Here is a 20,582-nt window from a genome sequence, read left to right on the forward strand (position 1 = left end):
TGCACTGAAGTTTGGGAGAGGTAGCGTAGGTCACAGGTAGATCAATAAGTGCCAGCTAATGGATGAATGTAGCTCAACGCATTTCCCCAGATAAATGAACCTCTGGCTTTCTCAGGAGCAAGTGTTTGACTGTGAACAAAGTGGCTCAGTCAGGGCCGGCGCCACCACTAGGCAAACCTAGGCATTTGCCTAGGGCGCCGGCCACTGGAGGGCGGAAAATGCCGCCCGGGTACCTGTACCTGTCTATTTAAACCTGGCGGCGGAGGCAGCGGGGGTCCCTGCAGTCTATTAAAAATCACGAGCGCTATCCGCCGGGCTATGCGGAAGCGCTTCTATTGTGAAAACTCTGGCAGCACGGCGCACGCTGATCTCAGCCAATCAGCGTGCTGCCAGAGTTTTCACACTAGAAGCGCTTCCGCATAGCCCGGCGGATAGCGCTCGTGATTTTTAATAGACTGCAGGGACCCCCGCTGCCTCCGCCGCCAGGTTTGATTAGAGAGAGCGCCGAACGAAAGGTACCCCCCCCCCCGGCACCGGGGCGCCCCCAGCCCGACTCGCCTGGGGCGCTCCGGTGCCTTGCACCGGCCCTGGGCTCAGTATATACAGCTACATTAATTACCAAGGTGATTCACCTGTGTAAAGGTGCCCATACACGTTACAATTATTGTATACAATATTGTATACAATATCACATCTCATCGATTTTCAGTTTTGCGATGAGATGAGATCTAGTACAAAAAGTATGTGCAGCACATACTTTTTGTACTAGATCTCATCTCATCGCAAAACTGAGAAGCGATGAGATTCGATATTGTATACAATATTGTATACAATAATTGTAACGTGTATGGGCACCTTAAGACTCAAACTTTAATCAAAGGAACCGTCATAAACAGAAGTATCTTAATAGATATAAAAGTAGGCAGTCCTACTTATTAATCTGTACTAAATCAATTTCAATAAATATAGCTCCAAAGTGGAGGCTATTTAAACACAGCAGTTAAATAATTTATTTATTAGAGGCCTGGTTGGTCATGTGACCCGGAAGTTATATGGCCGCATTTTTATATTATATATTGTAACGATCACTGCTATCCGGCGCGCACTGGAGTCACCAATTAGCCTCTTGATTCCTAGGGGACCTCCGTATAATGATTACAAAACAAAACAATTGTTTACATACTTTAAACTAATAATCCATAATTAGTTTATAAACTTTTATGCTGTGTACACACGGGGTAATATGATTGCTGGGGATATATTGCTAGCAATATATCCCCAGCAATCATATTGCTCAGTGTCTCCTTTTCATCAGCGATGAAAAGGAGACAGTGCTACGGGGCGGAGGGGAGCGCAGCAGCAGCAGACGCTGCTGCTGTCACTTTGATGGGAGGAGGGAGGGAGCAGCGGCACGGGGCTGGGGAGATCAACGCTGATCTCCCGGCACAGCGATCGCCGGGGAAAGCCGCTGGTCGCAGGAGCATGCTCCTGCGACCAGCGACCATTAGGCAGTGCACACGGGAGCGCGCAGCTGGCGATTTATCGCCAGCTGCGCTCCAAATCACTCCAAATCACTCAGCGACCATATTCCCAGCGATTTTACATGAAATTGCACCCGTGTGTACTCACCTTCAGAATGAAAAAGTTTGCCAATGAGACCTACAGTATTATTATCCTTTAGTACTGTAATAAAGTATAAAATATAGAACTGTAATTAGTGAATTCGCAATCCGGTCGATGATCGAACGGCTGCTCATGCACAGAGTCTACATTGCACATGCGTGTACACATATTGTGAATAAATATCTGTGCATATAGCAGTCGCATTGTGGCCCATTTTCTGGGTTTGTTTGTGGAAACACAGGTGTAGGCGTGGGCTTAGGCAGTTATTTGGGGGGTGTTTCTGACGTCAGCGATGACCACTACCAGCCTGGTTCTTTAAGCAGATTAGTGGAAGCTGTAGAAAAAAACAAAGAGTTTGATTACTGCGAATAGATCCGCGAAAGGCATCACTATTTGCGATGCATGTCTGTTTATTCTTTCTGCCTGGGTTGCATTAGAGGCAACTGCTTTGTCTCTAATTAGCAATCCATGCTGAATTAGGTCCTGTGTTCACTAATAACAGGTAGATGATTAACAATTCCAACTTTTAAACCCTTTTCATACGCCTTATAAATCTGAGGAATGTAAAATTGATGCAGTGATATATTTATTCAGCAGCAACATATCACCAGTGATTTATATAAGCAATAACAAGAAGAGCTGAGCTCTTTGCCACTAGTAATTTCTTTATACTGTTATTGAATCAGTGTGAGGGCAAATAATTCACAATTACAACAATACATTTGTGATGTGCTATGAAAATAGGGTCAGCTAGGTATAAATTAAAGTTGTCATTTACATTCTGCTTCTTCCTAAGCAGGCAAAACCTATTACAGTTAAGAAGAATAACTATAACATTCTGCTTTCCAAAAGTAGAAAATGTCATGACCTCTAAGCCCTGTGGCCAGCAGAAGGTTCTTACAAAAGAACTGACATTTGCCCTCCGCTGCCCAAGGCAAGCAGACAAGGCCTAGCAGTGGTGCACGTGTTCATATGCTCTTTTAGACCCAAAGGGTATGGACCTGATATATATTTGGGAACTAAGCCTGTGGCTCCTATACTCAGGTAATAGGTCCATTGAATACTATTTAGTTTGAATGCTACACTAACTGTATTATTAGACCTCTGACATTATTGGGCACTTGCATATTGCAAGCTGTAGGGGGTCTATTTACTAAGATGGGAGTTCCACTGAAGATTGGGATTCAATCTATTATCTTTTATAAGGTGCTAAATAAATGAGTAGAATCAGATTGGTTGCTATAGGCAACATCCCTTCTTCAATAGGTAAATTGACCCCTAAGTCTGTGCTGTGTGTTGGCCACTAGACCTTATTCCTCCTCTCTAAGTATTTATTGTGGGGACTACGACCTGACTATTAAATCTAGCTTTGTGAATAGTGGTCACCTAAAACACCTTAAAGACCAGGATTCCAATTTATAACACTTTCATCAGAATTAACAACAACTTAGCGTGCTGCACTTTGGCTACTAGGATATTTGTCTCAGATCTTGCATCAATATGCCATTCTTTAGGAAGCAGTGACATTATGGGCAGGTATAGTCATTGGCAATTCCCCACCTAAACATGCTCGGTGATGTGTCTGTTGCTGAGTTAAAAAAAAACAGTATGTACACCCTGACCGCTCACCCTCATATAGCTTACCCCCCCATCCCCCACACACACTAGTTTATTCCTGCCACATTCACTTAATCTACATACTGTAGGCAAGCATGTGCTGGTCATCCGCCACCAGTTCCCAGACAAGTTCTTCAGTTTTTGCATCACTTTCAGTGTCCATCTGTATCTGTATTCTCAGCCCTCTCTCACTCCTCTTTTCCTTGCTCCTCACTAAGGGTTCCAATGTTTTCAGAAAAGCATTCCATTCAGAAATTGCAATTCAAGCTCATTGAACTTTTTGGAAGATTCTCTTCATGATGACCCATGGCGCAGCTCTTTGTTACGATCCGCCTCCAGCGGGTCAGTGTAACTCTCCAGTCACCATGTTCTGTGTGGGTTTTGTATTTGTTCACTGGATCAGTGTTCCGGGTTTTGCTGATCCACCTTGCCTGGTCTTTGGGTGTCTTTGGGTGTCTTTGGGTGTGGCTGCATGCTAGGTTATTTAGCTATGCTTCCAGCATGCAGACCCGACTGGTTATAGTTTTGTTTGTCAGGGTTCCTGCTCCAGAGTGTTCCCGGTCTTAACACCTTGTATCCAGCATCCACAGTGTCTGTGACTCGTGTTCCTGGTCCCATGCTGCTTCAGTCCTCAGTACCTGCTTTGTCCAGCCTGCAATGTCCTTGCCAGACCCTGCTGCCAGCCATTATTTCAGATAAGTCAGGGGTCCCCTGCATCCTTATCTTTGCATTGTCCTTTGTTACCATCTCTGCATTGTTGCAGTTACCTGCACAGGAGGGTCAGGCCTTGCCTGTCCAGGGGGTTCCCCTCTCCTAGTTCAGGTATACAGGGTTATTATGATTCTCTTTCCATCTGTGCATTGTTGCACCCATTGTGTACTTTAGGGACATTCACCTAGTTAACATCTGTGCATTGTTGCACCTGTGGGTTCATACCCTCACGTTCTGGGAGTGTATACGTAATTTCACCCATTCTTGCAGTGTGTTCGATTTCCTGCGGGCCACCTTGTGGAAGACACTGGTCTTGGGCCGGACTTAATTCGGCCCCACAAACGTGGTTGTTATTGGCGAAGTCTTAGCTTGCAGGAGGCCAGCAGGACCGTCGATCCTCTGCAATCAGGTTCCCGCACTCAGCCCTGCCTAACACTCCTACTGTCACTTACCGACCCCCATGGCTTTTTTCTTCTTCCACAAATAAACCTTTTATAGTACATTTTTTAAATGATACTAAATTCTGAATCAATTGGGCTATACTTTTAGCAGTTCATGAGGTGGGTTAGAACATATAGGGCCAAATGTAATATGGTGTGAGAATCAGAAAGTGAGAGATTTTGGGAGAGTTTTCCTATTTTTTTAAAGTGGCAATCAATTACACTGCAAAATCAACCTGGGTTTTCAATGTAAATGATTGCTACTTTAAAAAAAATAGAAAACTGCTCCCAAATTCTCTCTGATTCTTACACCCTATTACATTTGGTCCATAAGGTTTCCTTTTATGGTTTAACTGTCCTTTTAGTGATTTTGTACGTAGACTTATATTCCTGTATTATATATTCCTGAGGAAGGCTACTTTAAATTATACCTGCAGAGCAAACATTATTTATCTTTTTAGTCTAATTTGTGCATATGATATTCTGAACATTGTATAGTTGCCATTATGATAACATTTTTAAATGGCAAAAAAAAATCACCCCCTACACACATAAAAATAAAGATAACTAAATAGCAACAGAATGTAAAGAATGATTGCTGAGAAAGGGTGAGCATTCTGTCCCTAACAATCTCTAAATCTTTGTAGCATCTTATTCGAAAGACCTGTCAGATAACTGATTTTTTTCTTAACTAATGTTCATTATAGATTCAGAGGAGCATACATCACAGAGGGAAACTGAAGAACTCTCTCCCTTATATACAGGGGCTGAAGTAAAATGCTGCCATACTGCATAGAGACTCTAGAAGATAAAGCAGGACATCAGGATCTTCTCCTAGATATTGTTTCTCTAATTTGCAATGAAAATTATAATGCAGATATTTTTTATTTTGCTGATTATCACATTTTCAAATTGTGCGGTCATAACTGGGGTAAGTCTGATTTTATATCTATAGATATATATCTATATATAAATATAGATACAGTGTATATATATATATATATATATATATATATATATATATATATATATATATATATATATATATATATATATATATATATATACAGGTTGAGTATCCCTTATCCAAAATGCTCGGGACCAGGAGAATTTTGGATAACGGATTATTCCGTATTTCGGAATATTTTAATATTTCAATGATGTATTTTGAAGTATCTTGCATTTATGCTGTATAAACACATAAAATAAACACAAATATATTTTATTACCACATAAAATACACACAAATATATTTTATTTGTTCAAAAATCAAGGTTTCAAAACGTGAAACAAAATGTGTGTACTATCTCAGCACTGAATTTGAATGCCAAGCAATCATTGTCATGCACATATATAGTGCCAGTTACATATCATGTCCCCAGTGATGCTGTTACAAATGTCCCCAGTAAGTTTTTAGCAAAAAAAATTTTTTTTTTCACTTTCTGGAATGTCTGGTTTTCGGAATAATTTGGATAACGGATATTCGGATACGGGATACTCGACCTGTATATATATATATATATATATATATATATATATATATATATATATATATTTCAAATGTTTCATTCTGCTAGCTTGCCAGTAATGTTGTCAAGAATGTCATAACAGCACTTTATATAAGATAAAGATTGATTTTAATTTAGATGCAATTCCACGTAATATCCTTATTTAAAGAATTGTGTATTTACTTAAATACAGAAAAATAGGTATTTTATATGAATAAGCACTTTACTTGCCATGCTTAAAAGAAATTACAAATAGCAGTATTTACATATCAAATTGCTTTACGTAATACTGCGGACTTAGCTAATGATACATAATAATACCCCATTCTCACAGAAAAGCAAATTATCAGGTTAAAAATTTCTACCTGGTAATTTGTCGTATTGCCCTTTCTGTATGAAAGAGTCAATCTGGGTCGTAAATACCTTTCAAACAAAAGGAATACCTGAGTTATTCAGCAAATTACCGGTAGAAATTTTTAACCCGGTAATTTGCTTTTCTGTGTGAAGGGGGGTCAGACTGGGATTGGCAAAATACCGGGTAAAAGACAGGATTTTTAGACATTTATGTCTGAAAGTAGTATACATTTCTTAGCGTATTAACCCCAACAAAAATAAACAATGTAACTGCACTATGTTGCAAACTTAAATATTATGGTATCTATTTTTCCATCTATCTGTTTAGAAAATAGTGCAAAATATGCAATTATGGAATGACAGAAATGTACTGTCATTGTGAAAATACAGCAACCGGCAAAGTTACTAGTGTATTTACCCCAACAAAAATAAACAATGTAACTACACTCTGCTGCAAACTTAAATATTATAGTATCTATTTTTCTATCTGTTTAGAAAATAGTGCAAAATATGCAATTATGGAATGATGGAAATTTACTGTGATTGTAAAAATACAGCAACCGGCAAAGTTACAGTATGTTAGACAAAGAAAGCAATATTTGCTGGGGCCCTCTTATTACAGCTAAAACTTAACTTTTTGTTACATATTAAAATATGACTCACAAAAATACATAACACCCAAGTAACTAGTAATCAAAGTGGGGCATAGGAAATAAATCCCCCTATTCACTTATCAGCAGATAATCACACTGAATATACCAATCCTGTGTATGCGTGAAACAATCACCCAGGACCTTTTTCAATACCTCAGGTGTTCGACATACTGTATGTAAATCACAATATAGAAATGTTATGAATAAACAATGCTGTGATACATGTACATAGCAATAACCCAACTGCAGGAGACATGCAGCATGCCAGGATTGGCAGCTATTTCTGTCTTAAATATGTTACCAGCACATATAAGTGCAACCCCACACTGAAATGTTGATTGCCATATCAGGCTCTACTGTAATAAGTATTTAAGTCTCCCAGAGCGTCATCCATACACTTACTATTTATACCTTCTCACACCAGGATGCAATTATCCAAGTGTTGCACAGGAGTGTGGATTTTCCTATGGGATGCTTATACTAATATATTTATTTATATATATATATATATATATATATATATATATATAGCTATATATATATATATATATATATATATATATATATATATATTTGCAAATTGTAGCAGTTTGTATATATCAGCAAATTAATTGGTGAATAGATGAAAAATGCAACTTTTTTCTTTTATGTTTTTATGTTTTTATTGCACAAAGAAGAGAATTTACAATAAAGAATGTCATTGTACAATAGTAAGGTCGATTCCATACATTTTCTTATCATTTTCTTCATGTAATAACAATTATATGATTACAAAGTGTGGTGGTGGTGGTGCCATGCCACTGTGGGCAGCTGCCCGGGCCCCTCCAGAGGCCGGGGCCCGGGACAGTTTTACCCACGGCACCCCCCTGTCGGCGGCCCTGTATATTGATGGCACCACTGGCCACCAATAATGTTTATAATGCAGTAATATATACATTACTGGCACATGCCAGCAATGTATATATTACTGGCACCACTGGGCACCAATGTTATTATTAAGCCAGTAATATATACATTGCTGGCACAGACCAGCAATTTATATATTATTGGTACCACTGGGCACCAATGATTACGTATTAGCTAGTAATATATACATTGCTGGCACAGGCCAGCAATGTATATATTCAGGGCCATCTTAATGCAAGGGCTTGATGGGCAGTTGCCCTAGGGCCCCATAATCCTAGGGGCCCAAGTTCCAGTGGCGGACTGTGTCGGGTGGCAGGATGGACTGTGCCCCCCGAGCCAGTACAACTCTACAACTGCGGGACCCTCCATAAAGAAACAGCTTTAACCTACTACCCGTCACCCTCACTCACTTCCCATCACCCTCATGCTGCTGTCACCACTATCCTTCACCATCACCGGCCACCCTTACACTGCCGTCACTATCACCCACTACCCGTCACCCTCACACTGCTGTCACCCACTGCCCGTCACCCTCATCCACCACCCTTATGCTGCTGTCAGCCACTATCCATTACTATCACTCACTGCTCATCACCCTCACACTGATGTCACCCTTATGCTGCCGTCACCCACTATCCATCACTATCACCCATTGCCCATCACCCTCATGCTGCTGTCATCCACGATCCGTCACTATCACCCACTGCCCGTCATCCTCATCCACCACCTTTACGCTGCTGCACCCACTATCCATAACTATCACTCACTGCCCATCACCCAATGGTGTGTGGCATATTGTGTAATTGGCTTTATAGTATGTGGTATAATGTGAAATGGGCATTATGGTGTTCTTAGTCCCCTGTCCCACAAAGCCATGCCTTAAACTTTTCGCAGGCCAGCAAAGTATATGTTACCACTGCCACTGCCCCCCAATGCATATTTTATTATGGCGTAACGTATACATTGCTGGCAAACATGAATTAATTTCTCCCTATGTGCACGGCTACAAATTAAATGTTTGCCGTGAACACGGGCGGGATTTTGCCCGGTCAGGGCGGCGTGGGGTGGAGGTTACCAGATTGCTCGGCTCCAAATATACACAGCCTCACAATCAGTTCTGAATCAGGCACCAAGAACAGGAATGCACTGATTAAAATGGCCCCTGCTCCTACCTTTGGAATTCAAACCCAGCCCATTATGTAAATAGCCTTGTATATGAAAGATTTTCAGCAAAGTCTTTCGCCTCCTGAAAATCTCTTGCTCTTTGAGGAAAATAGTCCAGTGTGTACACACTACTTTGGTGAAAGATTTATCTATCAAAGATTTTGGCAAAGTCTTTTGAAATTAAAGTCTACCAGTGTGTATGGGCCTTAAGTTATACAATAAAGATGTGTCAAAAATACACTCAATTGTCAGTAAAGTGTTGCCAATTCTCAGTTCCAAAAATGCTATTTGAGGGTCTCTAATCAGAGACAGAATTTAAAAAAACACTTTGAAATACAATAGAGTACAGTTACTACTCCTGTGAAATCCTTGCCACCTGGGGATCTAAATAAAAAGGTTATGTGGAAAACTAGAACAGGGAGGCTCTTGTAGGGTAATAAATACATTTAAATTGAATAATTTATGCATATTTTGGATTAAAAATCTATACATCATTAAAATAATCTATGAGAATATCAATAACACATTAACAAGGTCCAGGAAAACCGATATTAACCACATTGAGTACAGCTTGTTACATAATTAACATTGTTTTCCTGGACCTTGGTGATGTGTTATTTATTTGTGCATTGATTATTTAAATGATGTATGGATTTTAATCCATATTTTTATTTTTTAAATCTAAACTACTCTAAATTTTTATTTTTATAGACAATAATGTGAATTCAAATATATAAAAACAATAGAAAAATTCAATTGAATTCTAAAAACTTTTTTTTAAAAGCAATTTAAACTTTAACTGGACAAAGTTGATAATTTAAGTTTATGTTTTCTATATATATTTATTGAGGGTAAAATTATACTAGTGAAAATAGAGAGTGATAATATGAATGAATTGGACCACAAATGATAAATTATTGCTAATGATAAGAATGTGTTAGTTACAAAGTACTGTAAATATTGGAGGAAACACAGTGAACATAAAATCCTTAAGCGTTGTGGCGGTCAATTAATTTTATAAATCATGGTGTTTGGATATTTCCTGACCATAATTAAATAATTAACATATACAATGTAGTTTAGTATTACTCATGTAAATTTTAGTTTTACTCTTATTTTACTGTTGCAGAAGAAATTACATGTAATGAGAGTTACAAAACAGATATTTTTTCTACAGTAGGAGGTAAAATATGTAACCATTGCCTGTATATTGTAGGGATATTATACTTCATAATTAAAGAACTTAACTGTACAGGATCTCAGTGAAAGAGAACAACAGAGCAATTTATTGTAATATGGGGTGTTTCTGTTACCTCGGATGCAATACATTACTTATCTTCTTTGTATCATTTGTGGAAAGGAAATCACACTTTGTGTCACTTTATTACAGTGATGGGCTTGCTGAAATGATGTTACATTTAAATACAATGCATATATATTTGAATGTCATTAATGACTACAAGTAGCTTTTTTTTTAAGATTAGCTTTTTTTTTTTTGTACATAGTATCCTTATATAATGAGTTAAAATCCTTCTGAATCACATTTTAGGCCTGTGAGAGAGATCTACAGTGTGGGGTTGGAACCTGCTGTGCAATCAGCCTGTGGTTACGTGGACTACGAATGTGCACGCCAATGGGACAGGAAGGAGAAGAATGTCACCCATTTAGCCACAAGGTATACAATCATCCTACAAACATATCAGTTCACTTTGAAACTAGGGGAGTGTCACTGTCACGTTTATAATGTAGCATCAAATGACTCATTATGGAAATAATTTCTATAAACCTGAGACATTATCACATGAACACGAGTCTTCTGAGTAGTTTTTCATATACTGCTGCAGTGTCCAAAGCACTAATTACAAATGTTGTCTGTGTGACATGCATGACCTGTGAGTGGAGCGTCACATAAATGATAGCTGGGGTGATGAACAATTCAGTTGATATTACAAAATAAGCCCCTTGAGAGATGCATTTCAAAATGAAAAATACATATAAGCATCAATAAAAATAAATTATTACAGGACAGTCCACTCCAGTTGGTACATGAAAGCAATAAGGTTAAAGTTGAAGCCCGGGTCTGATATTTCTGGAAATATAGCATAGTAGATATAGCAATCTGGCTGATATGCTGAATGCCTCTGTATATCAAATCTTAGAACATCAGATCATCTGTCATTTATAGTATAGAGATTGATTTTTATTTGATGTAAACTGCTCCCCTGTGTCTTTTTTAGTGTGTCTCAATATCAGTCTCTTTGGAAAAAACGTCAATCAAGGGAGGGCAAACTAAAGGCTGTCATGGAGCAATTTTAAGAAACTGAATTATCAGTGAGTTATAATTCAAGGTACTTGTGTAGTTTCACGACGTCACGCTACACTGTCAGCGTAGCCCAATGGCAGCCTAGCGTAGTTAGCGTAGTGTCCCAGCAGCAGCCTTGCGTAGTCACCGTACTGTCCCCATGAGCTGCAGCTCTGTCCCCGGGGTCCCTAGCAAGCCTAGTGAGCACCTCTCACACAGTGCCAGTAACCACCAGATCCCCTGCGTGAGTAGACGCCAGCGGAGAGGTGCTCCATCTGCCTGAGACGCACAAGCAACAAGGGGGGTCAGAACAAAGGTTCTGTGGCAGCACTAGGTTGGGGTGATTTTAAATGAAGGTGTTGAAAGATTGGATGATCTTTACAGACAATTTTATGTAATGATTATACAACCTGTATACACGTTGTTCTATTAAAATTCAGATGTAAAATATCATGCACATAAACAATAAAAATTATTTATAATAAAACACTCTGCCTGCTGGGTCTGTGTGGTAGCTCTGGATAGAAAAGTACTCACCAATTGCTCAGTACTTTTCTATCCAGAGCTAACACTAACTGACTACGCTAACTGCGTAACACTGACTGACTACACTAACTGCATAGCGCTGACTGACTACACTAACTGTGTAAGCTCCGGTTAGGCGCAAAGGTACACACTACGCTGGCTGTGGGAACACAATGCTGATGCTGACAGGGACGCTGACTACGCTGGCTGCGATGCTGACAGGGACACTACGCTGACTACGTAACTGCCACCGTGAAACTACTCAAGTACCTAATTCAATATTTTCTTCTTTAGTTACAAAGTCAGCACTTACAAATAGATGTACTCAAGCTAATATAGATACACCTAGTCTAGACGCCAATATAAAATGATATTATTTATTCAATACCCCTTGAATCCCTTGACTTCTAAATTAGGGGTCCACAACATCTAAAACATAAGGGGCCCATTTAGTATAGGATCGCATATGCAATTCCACACACATTCCACTGCAATTCCATCATTCTCCATCTTGCCCATTGCATTACCCAAATGGCTGATGATATCATTCCTAGGACAGAAATTCCTTTGCACCACTGTTACCAGTTTTTGGTTCCTGTATCTTCCCTTAAGTGTAATTTTGTATCAGCAAGTGTTTATTTGTAGTTACAAAAACTGTTTACATCCGATTCTGACAGATCAGCCTGAGAAATCAGATGAAAAGTGGCCAAATCGCAGATGTTTGAGATCTGATCAGATCCGATGTGAGTTCCCATGCACATCGGATAGGAGGTCAGATGTGCATAACATAGGATAAATCACAATCTGACCCATCAGCCGTGCATCCGATTTCCCTTGAACTCCCCCGGAGCTTCCCAGGAGTCCTTTTACATGTGATAAATTGCACATAATTGATCAAATGTAAAATTGGCACATCAAGTGCCAAATCTTATGGAAGCCCTCCCGATCTTTTGTATCAGTAACTCTAATTTATTTCCAATAGTAATGACAATTCATAAGGCAATAATACCAATATATTTTTGGAATGAGAGTATGCTGACCAAGAATAAAGCCACAATGCCCTTCTTGCTATTACTGCATTAGCCACAGCTGTAGCAGCAAAAGTAATTACATCCAAAGAGGCTTTACACAAATACAGCCCTTTGTATTATCTCCAAACTCTTTAATAAATATCGCTTTGAAATATTTCTTACAGATCTGTATACACCGCTGCACAATCTAAAAGCTCTAGAAACTGAGGCAATAGCCACACCTGGCAGTTTTTTTAAAAAGAGACCTACATTTTATTTCTATTGTGTCTTTAAAATAAGCTCCATCTTCTATAGAGATTGATTTAGACAATACTTCAGGAACAGCAGCATCCCATTATTGGTATCATACACCATTTAAGAAATTCTGCATCCCTTATGGAATACATACGGTCGATCTTATGATGTGTACACATGGTGAGATTCCCTTGCTATTCGTCTTAAGATTTGATGGCTATGCAATCTTTTCTAACTCTGTACTATTTACATCCAGTTTATGCTATCTACATTCGATTTGCACTATATAGTCATTGCTGCCCTGTCTATCTGGGTTTCGATTTGTGCTGTCCCGGATGCGTGCATTGAGATCACAAAGTAAAAAACCTGTGCGATCTGCATGCGATTTTGACTATACAGTCAAAATCTAGTGTCAAATCTCACCGTGTGTACGCAGCATTAGCAAGACTTCCTTGTCATTTATCCAAATTCTACCATTCCTTTGTTACAATCTCCTTAATAACTTTATGTACAAGAAAAACTCTATTTGTCTTTAATCTACCGTATCATAAAAACAATGAATCCTGTTCATCAGCTTTTTCATGTTCCTTTATAGTTCATAGATTTGTGAATATTCTTAAAAATACTTTTAATTATAGCAATGTTAAAAGTCCTAATTTGTTTACAAATGTCTCCAGACTCCCCACTAGAGATATCTGCAAATTCTTGACTTATACCACATTCTGAGAAATCCATCTTTTCATAATCAGATCAGATTTCGTAATTGAGATCAAGACCTTGAAAGGTTAAAAAATCTTCCTTAGAACAAATGATCTTTCCATCCATTTCATTAACTCGTGAATCTGACTAGACTGCTGGCTCTACACAGGTGAAGGTCTGCACAAATAGCCAATAGCCTGATTCCCACAGAATGATCTGTCACAGCTGCACATTTAGCATTTAGACACACTATAGAAAAAATAATAAATCATTTTCTATTAACCTACTATAACTAAAGAAAATAACTATGCTCCCATCGCATAAGGACTTACCCCATCTGGGCACTATTTGGTTGTAGGAGAGAAGGCTCCTGTCCCATGTCTGCATTTTTAACCTGCTCTAGCTTGTCAGAAATAATGGAGGGCAACAAACAACTCCTATATCCCGATGCATAGCACCATATAAATCCCTCTGTCCTCATGAGGGACAGGTGCATGTGCCATACGGAGCTGCAATGCATGCTGAGTTGCCATGTTATTGACCTACTCCAACGCCTGAAAGTGCATTTCTGCCACTGAGGACAGAAATGATGACTGAGGACTACTGATCCAAAAAATTACCAGGTGACTGGATTAGAGCTGAAGACTGAAGAATGTACCAAACAAGCGAGTAATAGATCTAGAGAATTTTTAGATGAGTGGACTAGAACCGAAGTCTGAAGAAGGTACTGAAGTAGGTACTGCAGAGAACTGACAAGTTAGAAGGAGCTCTACACATAAAGTCTGGCAGTGAAGTATGGTACTGGCATCTACTGCTTGTTATAAGAGTAGCTTTATAACCCTGGACTCACCATACTAGCTGCTGGCTCCTGCCGTGGATTGGTCAAGGAGGTCATATGACAGTAGTCCCTGCTGAGTGCCATGATAGGAGAAGAGACGCTGCAATCCCCTGCAACCGGAAGAGCCGGAGGCAGGAGCCAGCAGACAGGATAGATGCTTACCAGCTGGAAGAGGGGGAATCCAAGCAGATGGGTTAGTTGGATCATCTGGACGGGTAAGCATCTCCACGGACAGATCGTAAGAGAGCCCCCTCCCCACTTTGAAGTGGACTCAGGATACTTCCTAAGCTTGTATTGAATCTCTTGATGGAATTTCAGCTTAAGAAAGGGAACATTGATGCTTCAACACAAGTTATTTCCAGTCAACAAGATATGGCAATTGATCAAATGTCTTGAATCTAAGATTTTCTTGATTTCAATATCCAAAGTTTAAAATTAAGGGTTTTAACAAAAAATATATAAGTTGGGAATCTATAGAAAAGGATGTAACTGTAACTTGTAGACAAGAGGAGAGATCACAAATTTCATGGTGGAGAATCATCTGAGATTCTGTGTGGAAAACCAAACTTTATCTACTACTGTAGTTTGAAACTGGGAACTGTTCTTCTTTGACAGTTAACACATTTATTGTATCGGGTTTAGGTTTTAGATAGGAATGAGCTATTTTCCAAATGTTAGAAAAGAGACATAATGATGATTTAACTGCAAGAACATACAAATTAAAAAAAAAACGGGAAGACTTTGAAATTCTGGTACTTGGGGATGACGACCATAGATGACAAAAAAGGAGTGGCTTCTGAGGAGGAATGATAGGATGCTATTATGCACAAATTTAGCCTAAGGCAACAGTTCAGACTAGTTATCTTCAGAAGATAGGTATAAATGTAAAAAGCATCCAAAGCTTGATTTACTCCTTCTGTTTGACCATTGAATTGTGGATGGTAAGCTGTGGGTGAAAAACTTTAAAAATTTTGCTTGTAAAGCTGAATAAAGAGCCCTCCAAAAATGTAGCTACAAATTGAACTCCTCTGTCCAAGATTATTTATGTAGGAAGACCATGCAATCAAAAGATTTTGGAAATAAAAAAATAGGCTAATTTGGGAGCAGTAGGCAATCCTTTCAGTGTGATGAAATGAACCATCTTGGAAAAACACTCAATGATTACCCAGATTGTATTGTGACCATAAGAAGAAGAAGGTAATTCTGTAATTAAATCAGTAGAAAGATGGGACTATAGACATTCAGGATTGGAGAGAGGCTGGAGCTCTCTGGCAGGAGGTTGAAGAGATACCTTGTTCTGAGAGCATTTCTTGCAGGATGAAATAAACTCTTTAACATTAAATTTCATGGTGGACCAGCAATAGGAACACTTGATGAATTCCAGATTACTGCATGAATCATAAAGCATAAGCCCATAAAAGCAGTCGAGGCCAAAGGTGCAGATCCACAATTGTTTTTCCATGGGGTACTGGACAGGTCCGGACATGTAAGTGTATCCCCTGCTGGACCGGGACATAAAGTAATGGTATCTATACCACTTTCCAGATAAGATATTTAAACATTCAGGAAGGCAATAGGATTCCACATCACAAATACACATAGATGTTTCAACCTCTGTAGCTAAGTTAAAAGGTAATCAGTGCAGATTTAAATTGTTCAAATCCTATCATAATATAAATAAATAATCTATAGATATATATTAGACCGTGTAGACCATAGCCACATAGGGATAAAGATTGTTATGACTTCACATCACATATATATATATCTATTACACAAAAAAGATGTACCCCTTCAATGCGCTATAGGAATATTAGTTGGGCAGCAACCCCGTTAGTCCCCCCTGTTAGTGGGGGATATGGGGAAAAAATGGATATAGAAAAACAGAGTGCGCCCCTGGTATGTAGTTCCACCACCAAATGAGAAGAACCGTAGTGACAATATACAAATCACTTTTCAACAGGTTTAATACAATTTTTTTCTCTCATAAAATACAATATAAAAGCATTTTTTTCATCTGTAAGGAGTCAATGATTCGGTTCAACAAGTCCAACAGAAACAGTCCAACGCGTTTCGTTGAAAACTACTTCATCAGTGGTAACATTCTGGGTGGTGGAAAAAAAAACAAATTACTCACTATGCATGCATGGCGAAGTGGTAAATTATAATGTAATAAATAGTGATGGTAGGAGTACATACCCATAGGTACAAGGACCATGAGTTCTATTGGGAACTCCAGATGTCGACCTTTCAGGGAAGGTGTACAATTAATAAAATTGGATCCCTTGGAGATCCTAATGAATAGATGCGTACCTGCATCTGGAACACATATAATGATATGCATAAGGAGGAGAGCAAGCAAAGCATGGATAAGGGAAGGTCTATATGGAATTGGCAACATACCAATTTCCACAAATGTCCTTGTAAAAAAGTCCTTGTTAAAATCACAAGTTCTGAGGCAATAACCTATAACATCAATGGGTAATAAGTGTCAACTTCCCATATTGCCCAAAGCCATATCAAAAATAGCCCCATAACATTTATGGATACTGCCTACCCCTTAAATGGGAAGGCACAGGCCACCACTTAAAGCAATGAAACACCACATGGCATGTTTTTAACATGGGGTTTAGATATGTACAATGTACAATCTCTCTCTCTCTCTCTCTCTCTCTCTCTCTCTCTCTCTCTCTCTCTCTCTCTCTCTCTCTCTCTCTATATATATATATATATATATATATATATATATTATTGTTTTGTCCTGACGACGGGGGAGACCCCGAAACGTAGACTTCCAGGCAATAAATTTGTCCTACGTTCACCTGCCGTACTAGTCCCTGAGTGCCCTTCTTTTCCTGTATCTGTCTACTAAGGGCTGCGAGGCCCCTTGGGTGGCACCAGGGCAAGCCAGTTAATTTGGACTACATTTAAGACCTGCGTGAGGATCTTACCCTTGGATATATATATATATATATATATATATATATATAGACACATAGACATACAGGATACCACCACACTTGCCATTCCTACGAGTGGGGTGCAAACAGCACACGCCATTCACTGGTTGTGGTGAAGTTACCACATGCTCTAGTAAATACAAGTACAGGGGGCTCAACACTGGCCATCATAAACTAACACCTCTTACTATACAAATTATCAATTAAATAAATAATGGGGTTTTAGTTCATGAATTGATCAATGCATTTAAGCTTGCAGCCCATCGCCAAGGGACCCCATTTCAATGCAAGTTCTACACTAAAAACTGGTCTCTTTAGAACCTGGCAACAGCTGACACATCATAATCAAAATGAACATGTGCTTGTTTCCTGGTTTAGAGCTTACCTTCCACCTACCTTATGGCTTTTAAAGGTGAGACAATCACCAACACAACTCCTGAATTAGCACTAACGGGGCAGCTGTCACAGGTTTCAGATAAATTAGCTTACCTGGGGTGCATGAGAAAGCTATGATCACAGAACGATAATTAAAAATGAACTCACATATATAGATACAGGATACCACCGCACTCACCATTCATACGAATGGGGTGCAGACAGCACTCACCTTTCCCAGGTTGGGGTGCATTGGCCTGTGACCACATGCTCTAGTAAATACAAGTATAGGGGGATCAACACTCACCATAATAAACTAACTCACTTCAATATACAAATAAAAATAAAAATAAATAATGGGGTTTTAGTTCATAAATTGATCAATGCATTTAAGCTTGCAGCCCATCGCCAAGGGACCCCATATCAATGCAAGTCCTATACTAACAATTGGTCTCTTAAGAACCTGGCAACCGCTGACACATCATAGCTAAAATGAACATGTGTTTTTTTTTCTAACAGAAATAGTCTGCCTGACAGATTGTTGTAATGGCCCTTGATATATATCTACATGTTAAGCAGGACTCCCCTTTAAACGTCTTTTTTTCAGCGTAAACATTCCTAATTTGGCTAGTCTGACCTTAAGGCCTCCATCCCTTTTATTAGTTTAGTTACCCTTCTCTGGACTTTTTCCAATTCTATGATGTCTTTTTGTAATGTGGAGCCCAGAATTGTACTCCAAATTCTAGAGGAGTTCTAACAAGTGTCCCTAGCTTCCATTCCCCCTATTTGTACAGGCTAGTATCTAATTTGCCTTATTTGGTGCTACATGACACTGAGCAGTGCACCCCAGTATGTTGTCAATTTCCTAGGTCCTTTTCTAATTCTGATTGACCCAATTCTACCCTGTTTAAATTATATGTAGCACCTTGGTTATGCCTCCCTAGATGCATAACCTTACATTTGTACACATTGAAAATAATTTTCCATTTTCTCGCCTACTCATCTAGTTTATTTATCCATACTAATCACCTGACACAATTTTGTGTCATTGGCAAAGATCACGACTGTCGGGATATCCCTACATTTGTGACCCTGGCCTGTTCTTGGTCCACTCACCTGTTAATTGGCAGGCGGGATTCATTGTCCTGTCTGCCGATTGACAAAAAGGGGTCGTGGCCGTGTAAACGGTCGTGGATTGTCAATATATGGCTGGGAACGCCCATGAAATGGTGGGCGTTCCCATGGGCGCATCCCCTGGCCCGCCGTCCCACGCCCCCTGCCCGCACTGTTGTGTGCGAGCACCCGGCGAATAATATATTCATCGTGGTCGCTCACACACAGCAGCTGCACATGCGCATAAATTACTTTGCGACGGCGCAGTCACATTAAATAACTCCCCTGGGACTACATGCAGAGGAGTGTGTAAATCAAAATAGAGCTCTAAGTCCACATTATTTGTTAGTACTACAGATGGAGTGCCTCCCTGCCAATGCAGGGAATCACCAGAATCCCTTAGCTGGTGTAGGCTGGCGGAGAGGCACTCCATCTGACGGTGATGCACGAGCGTCTCACACGCATGCCCGTCCCTGTCAACATGGAGGCGGGGAGTGCTTTTCCTGCCAGTCTCACTTCAGGGAGATGGGCAGGGTTCGGGGGGGGGGGGCAACTGGAGGGGCTGCGGGGGAGCTGCAGAGGGCTCAGATGGAACGGGGCATTCGAGCGGCTCGTGCCCCCTTCCATCGGCTGGCGAAGGCTGGCGGATGGCGATTGTATTGCCTGGAGCAGCAAGTCCAAAATGGCCCCATTTTGAGTTGGAATTTCTACAGATTGCATGATATACTGGTTCTTCAGAAAGTTTAGAAAACCCCCACATTTAGCTGAAGTGCTAGTCTCATTAGTCCAGTCTTTGTCTGGATAGATAAAATCCTCTTCCCCCGACTACACGAAGAGGAAAAGCTCTATACAAAGGATGGATTCCCCAAAAGGGAGAAAACATCCAATAAGAGAAGAGGAAACAAAAGCGGTAGACAGCTCTCCCAGAAAAAGAACAAGACAACCGATCATCGGATGGGACACTTTATCCCAATCAGAGATCACTTTATTAGATAAAGGTCTTAAATTCCTTCCAAATCAGCACATAGATCAGTTTGAGCTATGTATAGACCTGAACCAATTTTTTCAGAAAATTGAGGTTACAACACTTACTTAAATGTAAAAAAAAAAATCCAGTCAAGCCTCACTCAGGAACCATTAATTCTAACTCCAGTGGAGTCATCTAGATATCTTCTATGAATCCATCAAGGAAGAGTTCGGCAAAATTAACCTGACAACTGTAAAACAAGCCTTAACTAAATTAAAAAGCGACAATGAACTGTTCATAAAGTTGGCCGATAAAGGTTGCGCTGTAGTAGTACAAGAGAGATCTGACTACATCCAAGAGGCCTTGAGAAAACTGAACGAGAATTCTACATACTCCATTATCCCTAACTATCTTACTGCCAGGGCCGGCGCCACCACTAGACAAATCTAGGCATTTGCCTAGGGCGCCGGCCACTGGAGGGCGGCATTTCGCCCCCCCCCCGTGCCCTGGGGGTACCTGTCCTGCAGCTGTGTATATAAAGCTTGCGGCGGCGGCAGCGGGG

General features: G+C 39.9%; 1 protein-coding gene across 1 annotated transcript in view; it reads left to right on the forward strand.

The window, feature by feature from the left end:
* The first annotated feature begins 5,250 nt into the window (after positions 1–5,250).
* PROK1 (prokineticin 1) overlaps positions 5,251–20,582 on the forward strand; it is a 37,001-nt gene continuing 21,669 nt past the window's right edge. The window contains exons 1-2 of the mRNA XM_083173081.1: positions 5,251–5,322; positions 10,526–10,651. Of these exons, the coding sequence (XP_083029207.1) occupies positions 5,251–5,322; positions 10,526–10,651 (198 nt within the window). The remainder of the gene's footprint in view (positions 5,323–10,525; positions 10,652–20,582) is intronic.

The sequence above is a fragment of the Crinia signifera genome, chromosome 2 (assembly GCF_055691185.1).
Source record: "Crinia signifera chromosome 2, ASM5569118v1, whole genome shotgun sequence".
Classification (NCBI taxonomy): Eukaryota; Metazoa; Chordata; class Amphibia; order Anura; family Myobatrachidae; genus Crinia; species Crinia signifera.